General features: G+C 44.0%; 1 protein-coding gene across 1 annotated transcript in view; it reads left to right on the forward strand.

The window, feature by feature from the left end:
• The window catches only part of CCAP (Crustacean cardioactive peptide), a 67,750-nt gene extending 60,424 nt beyond the window's left edge, over positions 1-7,326 (forward strand). The window contains exons 4-5 of the mRNA XM_071592715.1: positions 894-1,111; positions 7,137-7,326. Of these exons, the coding sequence (XP_071448816.1) occupies positions 894-1,111; positions 7,137-7,316 (398 nt within the window). The 3' untranslated portion in view covers positions 7,317-7,326. The remainder of the gene's footprint in view (positions 1-893; positions 1,112-7,136) is intronic.
• The last annotated feature ends 701 nt before the right edge of the window (positions 7,327-8,027 follow it).

Below are 8,027 nucleotides of genomic sequence, written 5' to 3' on the forward strand. Positions count from 1 at the left end.
TATATATATATATATATATATATATATATATATATATATATATATATATATATATATATATATATATATATAGTTTTATCTGTGGTGAAAAACGGTTCAGAAAATCTTGTTGCTTTCTCTTCAAACTGGTCAAATATTGTCCGGAATTTTCCACTCTGATGCGTTTTTGATACTGCATGAAGATACATTGCATCCATCTATCAGATAATATTCTCATATCCAATAATTCCACTGTTGAAATGTTATACACCCCATTCAGATGACATCCCTACAGCTTCAGCGATTTCTCGCACTTTGATTCAGTAATCCTCCATGACCATTTTATGCACTTCTGAAATAATTTTTGTGGTAAAGGCCAGACATTTTGGCCGGCCACTACCCCTTAGATCATCGTCTAAGTTGTCCAAACCAAACTGAAACTCGTTTGTTCACTTGGCAACAGTTGAATATGACAGCAGAGTCTCCCAGAGTGTTCTGAAAGTCGACATGAATTTCCCCATGCTTTCATACCTTTCTTTACGGAGTATTTAATCAGTACTAGAATCTCAATTTTTTTCCATCTTAAAAAATCACTACACTGGAACAACAATATAGAGGTGTCCCCAGTACAAATCTCTTCCCAGAGCACTCACGCGTTGTGTTTACTCATAATGGATTACCAATTACTACGCGAAACTCGCTACGCTAGCGCTGATATCTGGTGGTGATTCCAAAACCTTTCAAACTACCTTGTAAATCAAAACCGAACTCTGATCGCAGGAATTGCTTAGTCCCTCATACTACTCCCTTCCTGCAAACCATCCACACAAATCCATGAAAACGCGTGGTGTTAGTGCATAGCGTGCCCACAGTAGGCTCCATTTCATGATGGCCGTGTTTTTCCGGTGGCGCAGGGTGCGGCAGGAAGCGTTCGGAGGCAGTCGCGATCCCGGCCGAGATCCCCGAAGTGGACGCGGGCGACCTCTCGGCCGACGAGTCCATGGCAACGCTGGTGGAGCTCAACTCGGAGCCGGCGGTTGCTGAGCTCAGCCGGCAGATCCTGTCGGAGGCGAAACTGTGGGAGGCCATCCAGGAGGCCAGGCAGGAGATAGCGAGGCGGAGGCAGCAGCAGGTACGCTGGGGCCGATCGATCGAACACTCCCGACAAGTAAGGGACCTGATACGCACTTTTCTCATTGGTTTTATAATTTTGGTAAGTTAACATTTACATGTCCCTAATAAAAGGTACAGTTTATAATTATACGGAACAAGGACAATTGCTTTAAATATTAGTTTCTGAAATGTGATCGCATTGTTTGTTCAGTGAAAAAGTAGATTCGCAGAAAAACATAACAGATTCAGGTTTAACTTTGTGGAATTCCTTCATTATGAGGGTAAAAAAGAAACTTTACACTTCCACAAAAAAGATTTGATATTTCATGACCATGGTTACGATGCTGAGCATCATCAGCAGGTGATATCAAATCTTTATTGTGGAAGTGTAAAGTTTATATTTTACTCTCATAGATTCGCAGTTGCGAGGAATATGTAAGGTGTCAATCCTAAAGCCAATATTGAAGATTAAAGAAATACTCTACGCCGATATTTCGGTCAACCAGATAACCATCAACTGGAGCGGGAAATTTTGGCATTGGGGATGACAACAGTAGCGATGTACTGCCCGTGGTCAAGTGAATTTGTTTCAAGTGGGTGGGGGAGGTAGCGGGGGATCGGTTTCCAGGGATGGGGGCAGGGGGGGGGGAGAGGCGAGACTGGGAGTGGGGAGGAGGGGAGAGGAGGTGGAGGAGATGTGTTGTCTAGTATTCTGCGTAATTTTAAACTGAGGAACCAAGTTAAATGAAGGAGTGTGTGTCGACGATTCCCTAGAGTTGCAGGGAATGTTGGGAATATAGTGTGAACACACACTTCACACGTACGTAATATTCATTGCGGATGAAGATCATGAAATAAATGAGATTTTCTTGTACTTCATTACTTACCCATGAAGCACATACATCTTACAGTACCTATTATTAATTAAAAATTGCTAAGTTTTAATTAATCATGATTTTACACCATAGCATGCCTGAAACGTCTGTTTTTACCACATTCCCTAGTTGTAAAAAATGCATACTTGCTATGTGGCAGCTAATAATTAACATCAAACTAACTTTACATGGTTTGTACAAAATGTATCGGTAAACATTTTAAAAATATGTGCATATCCCTTCAAAATTTGATAAATATAAGAAGGCATTAAGAAGCGAGTTGCCAGAAATGTGGAAGAAAACCTTGCGAAAAATAATTTCCAATTCAAGAAAAACCGAGGAAAAGAGAGGCAATACTCAGTTTGTTGGTGCAGGCTGAAAAAAAATGACACTCGTAGGCAAGGCACTCGTATATGGCTTGGAGAAGGCCTTCGATAGCGCCCAAAGGAGCGTGATAATAGAAGAGACTGAAATGAACTGGAAAGAGAGGAAAATAGTCAATCAATTACTTCCATTAGAATCAGGTAGCAACCGTTGCACTAGAGAAGCGGAAGGAAAACAGAAGCCGAATGAAACAAAGGAGTGAGATAAGGATGCACAATCCCTCTCCAGAACTATTCAACTTATATCTAGAAGATGCAATGAAAGAAGCACAGTAATTGGCCAGCGGAATTGCAAGTCAAATTGGATTGCCTAGAAATATACGCGCTTAGTTTCACAGATGGCATCACTGTGGTAGCGGAAACGTAAGAAAGAACTAAGCAACTCCGATTGCTACGACCACGCACAAGTTAAGTTTCTCGTACTCGGGAAATATAATTTGAGCACCAACAAAAATAAAACTAAAACCCTAGTGCGTGGAAGAGAGTAGCTAAGAGCAGATATGAAATACGAGGAGTGCAACTTGAGCAACAAGGAATCCTTCTTTTACCCGAGCAGCAGTTTACGTTACTTGAGATGGAAGAGGTTCGCCGAATATTGGGCGAAGATTAGCTCAAGGTAAGAAAGAGGCGACCGCTGCGTCCAAAGCACTTGAGGTTGTAAACAAGAAAAGGGTTTGCGAAAAGGATTTTATGGAGCATGGCACTCTATGGGTCAGAAACATGGAGCATTGGAAAAGTGGACCGTTAAAGAAAAGAAGCCGAAGTATGGAACATGGTTCTTTAAGAGATGAATGATGAAGATCAAATGGACAGGCATAGTGAGGAGCAAGGAAGTGTTATATGGAGGAGAGCAGGAGAGAAGAGGACTCTTTATGAAGAGCACTCCACGGAAAAGAAGAACTAGATGAATTGTCCTTGGTGTGATAAAAAATAAGACCGGACTGATTTTATTCCGCGCCCACCGTTCAACGGATCGAAACGAGACAGTGCGCCATCTAGCAACACATCTGACGACTAAAACTATAGGTGTTGTGTTTGTTTACATCCAGCAGCAGCAGCGGTACGTGTCTTAACCTGTTCGTCGCCGCGTGCAACGGCAGCAATGAAAGAGCTAGAGGAACAGCGTGCGTGCTTAAAATTTTGTTTCAAACTTGGCAAAAGTACTACGAAGACATTTGTAATGATTCAGCAAGCCTTTATTAATGAAGCTATGAGTCGAAGTCCGTGTTTTGAGTGGTACAGTCGTTTTAAATCGGACAGAACCTCGACAAATGATGATTCGCGAACGGGGCGGGGCGGCCTTCCACTTCTACAGACCCCAACCATGTGGAATTGGTGAACGATTTGGTTCGGTCAAATCACCATTTAACTGCTAGGGAGATAGCCGAAGAAGTGAACGCTAGTTTTGGATCGTACCGGACAATATTAACAGACATTTTCGGCATGACGCGCGTCGCATCAATATTCGTCCCGCGGGTGCTGACTCATGAGCAAAGATAAAAACGTGTGGACATTTGTCAGGAACTCCTGGATCGAGCTAATGTCGACCCAGAGTTTCTTAAAACCATCGTTCCGGTGACGAAACTTGGGTTTAGGGTTATGATGTTGAGACAAAGGCTCAGTCTTCTTAGTGGAAAGGTCCTCATTCACCACGACCAAAGAAAGCTCGCATGTCCCGGGTATAATGTGAAGGCCATGCTGGTGTGATGCTTGTACGCGTTTGTTAACTTACCTACTCAAGGAGTCTCTTGGGTGGGGCACGGTTGAACACAATAAAATACTCATGAGATTGCGGACCGCGAAGTTCGTGACAAATTTGTTCTTACGAAGATTATTTAAGATCAAACGGCTTTGCATTATTAGCCCACATTCTTTACATCAGAACATGTGGAGCCTATTCTAACAATGAATTCATATTGAAAAGTTCACCATTCCCAGGGGATGTATTAAAAAATTCGCAAAACAAATGGTCGACTACGAAAGAATCCGCTTAAGTATTACCCAAGGACAAATATCTGATTGATTGCTCAAGTTTCTCTTTACTTTATTCCGGAAGAATTCTATAACTTTCAGCGATATCGCAAACCTAATAGCCAAGTATTACTCTACGCCTTCTTTCGAGAGACTGGTGAGGCCAACACTTGGTGGAATTCGACTTCGACGAAAGGGAAGTAACACATAGGAACTCGCGCTCCCACAGAATAGACGTATATTGCTTCCAGGAAACGTGAAGTCTTGAGTGTGATTTCCTTTTTCATCAATACGAAATGAACAGATAGAAATGTTCCGTTTTTGAAATTTTGAAGATGATAATGAACAAATCGTAGATTTATATTGATATATTATAGATGAAAATGTTTTGTGTTACTGCGTCAACCACTGCTAATTACACTTTTGGTAGTTCTTCAATCACTCGTGCCTATGAAACCATCCGTCCATTTTGTCCGGTGACTGTAGATCCAATTTCGGGACACGCTTTGACATTTTTAATTAAAGTTAAAGAGAGCGACTAAAATTTAAAAACTTTTCTGTTAAGGACTGTTTTAATTTGCAAAATGTAGCCTCATGGTAATCACATTCGGATCTATTTTCTTCTGAATTAACTGCTCAAAGTAGCATTACGTACTTGTGTTTGACACCGTCGGCGTTGGAGGCATTTAACCAATTCCTTGAAACTCCCGCTACAGAAATTTGTTCTGCTCCTCCTCATGGTAAATGTGGCTTCCGCTGTCATTGAAGGAATATCGAGGACTTACAAATACTCCCAAATGTACGCGAGTGTACTAGTGTGTACATGTACATATATATATATATATATATATATATATATATATATATATATATATATATATATATATATATATATATATATATATAATGGGCTGACACAATATAACACATTTAGAAAAGAATAGACACATTTAAAAGAACACTCACACGGTAAATTGTTCGAGCTTTCGGCCCTCTCAGAGGCCTTCTTCAAGAGGGACTGAAAATATGCTATTGCTGGAGAGAGGGGAAAGAGCTATGGGCGTGGTGGGGAGGTGTGGAGGGAATGCTGGGAGGGAAATTAAATATGGCGGTTAAGGGTGGGAATTTTAAAGGAACGGAAGGATAGTATGTAGGCGGATTCACGAGTTCTCACCTCTAATTTGGTGGCTGAATCAGGTAGGGATTCTAGGATACTTAGAGCAAAACATTGGTCGAATGAAAGGTTGTGGGAATTGGCGTGTGAAGGGATAGGAAGAGAAGAGAGTGAGGCAGAATTGCAGGAGTACCGGTGATTATTCATTCGGATGGATAAGGGGGTAATGCATTCGCCTATGTAAAAGGAAGTGCAATGTTTGCATGATAAAAGATAAATAATATTTTTTGAGAGGCAATTAGCGTGGGAACGAGGTGAGGGGGCTATGAGGGGATGTAGGGAGAGGGGAGTAGGCATAATAAGAGGACAGGTTTTACATCGGGGGCGGTTGCAAGTTGGGGAAAATTGGGAAATTTGTCACGGGGGGGCGCCAAAGGGTTGGTGGATCTCAGAAGGTTTTTGAGATTGGCGGGTCGTCTGTATGCGATAGATGGGCATTGGGGTAGTAAGGATGAGGTCGCGTCATTGTCATGTAAAATTGGAAACAGTTCTTTAAGGAGGGTTTTCAGTCTGTGTGATCCGGGGTAATAGGTGGTGCAAAGGTTGAGTCCTGCGTCAGATGTGGGCTTGTTTTTATGTGGTGTGTGTGGTTGGGTGGAACGGTGGATTTTATTTCGTAGTAACTTTTCTGGGTAACCGCGTTTGAGGAGTGCAAGTTGTAGATTGGCAAGGTATTTGTTGAGAGTGGCTGTGGTGTTGCAAATTCGGTGTCCGCGGATAGAGAGAGAGTTAGGAATCGAGCGTTTCGTGTGTTGAGGATGACAGCTTATGTGGTGTAGGTATTGCTGATGGTTAGTGGCTTTGATGTGCACTAAAGTAGTGAATTTGTTGTTTTGAAGTGAGATGTCTGTGTCAAGAAAGGTGATGGTGGAGTCTGAAATGGAAGAGGTGAATTTAACAGTGAAAGATGAATTTAAGGCGGATAAGAAATTATTGAGAGAATCAGAGCCATGATTTCATGTATCTACAGTAAATGCATGGATTGCTTTGAATGAATGAACTTGTACCCCCTTTGGATGGAGAGTATTTAATTAAAAAAACACTATTAACACAGTAATCAACCCGAGGGTCGGTTTGGTAGGTGATGGTGGAGTTCACCCAGTACTAAACCCGACGGCGTGTGAAATTTACACATTATGGTAGGGGGGCTAGTTCCTTTCCCTGTGCTGGTTATGACTTCCCAGAAAGATATGGTACCTGAAATATCACATAGCTTGGGTGGAGCTGCAGGTGCCCAGAGTGCCTTGCGCGGGAATCGAACCCGGGCCCCTCCGGTCAGCAGCCAAAGACTCTACCCCCTGGACTACCGCTCGGTCGTGATACGACGACAATTTCCTCCGGAAACAACCCATCTCGTGTGCATAGGTGCACAAATATATCCAGCCCAAATTTCCGAATTAATAGACCAGGGCGTCGTCTGCGAAGCATATCTTACTTTGGGCATCGACTGAAAAGACGTGTTTCAATGGAGTCAAACTCCGTGGGCCCTTGGGATTACTGATTTGGGCAGAGACACCGCAATCTCGGGAGTCTTTTCACTCGAAGCCCATCGAAGAAGGAACCTTCGCAGCGGTCGCCCTCGGATCCGTGTGCGTGTGATGGGAGGAGTGAACGAGGAGAACCCTTTTCTGTTCCGCGCAGGCGATGATGCTGGGGGCGCGGAGCGAGCTGCAGCGGACGCATTCCGTGGAACGGCGGCAGGCGAGGGGAGACGTGGACGCGGTGGCCATCCGCAAGCGCCGGGACGCCCTCCTGGCGCCACCGCCCATCCCCAAGGGCACGCTGCCCTCCGCCGGCAACGGCGCCCTGCCCATCGTCTGAGAGAGGAGAGGAGCACTTCCCCCCATCCCACACCCCTCTCAACCTCTTCCCAACCCCCCCCCACACTCCCCCACTCGTAGCACAAACCCAGCGATCCGACTCATTTCGCTCACTTGTCCCCCCCCCCCCACACACACACACACACTCTTTAAACGCCTCCATCGTCCCATCACACTCAGATCGCGTCGGGTGAGGTTTATGTCGTCCAAAAATCCGCACCTATTCACAAATCAACCTTATTAAGTATGATAGCATGAAATTCATTCCTGATTTTACGGCAATGTATGTATTTCACTCGGTTCCAATCGTTGGGAAAGGTAAATAATTTGTGGCTCGCAGGTATTACTAATCCACTGGCGCGTGTGTGTCGCCGTGCTCTCGAAGACACAGGAATTGATCACTCGAGCGGAAACAAAACATATCTCTCCTTCCCCCCCCCCTCCCTCCCAAGTTTAAATCTCCCAAGAGAACTTTGGGCCTTTCCTCATGCCCATCTCCCATCTCCCATTGCGGCCCTCGGCAGAGGACGCGGACCCTTAACAGACTAGGCCTCGGTATCCCCAGAGGAATAACCTGAAATCCATTTGTTTTTTATCCTTGTGGCTTGAAATTCTTGGTCATATTCTCGAATCGGAAACAAATAGTCGCGTCCAACGACATCTTCGAATTAATACTTTCGAACGCCCCTTGGGGCCGCTCGGTAGTATTAAT

The sequence above is a fragment of the Hetaerina americana genome, unplaced genomic scaffold, assembly GCF_022747635.1.
Source record: "Hetaerina americana unplaced genomic scaffold, ioHetAmer1.1.p SCAF_5, whole genome shotgun sequence".
In the NCBI taxonomy this organism is placed as follows: Eukaryota; Metazoa; Arthropoda; class Insecta; order Odonata; family Calopterygidae; genus Hetaerina; species Hetaerina americana.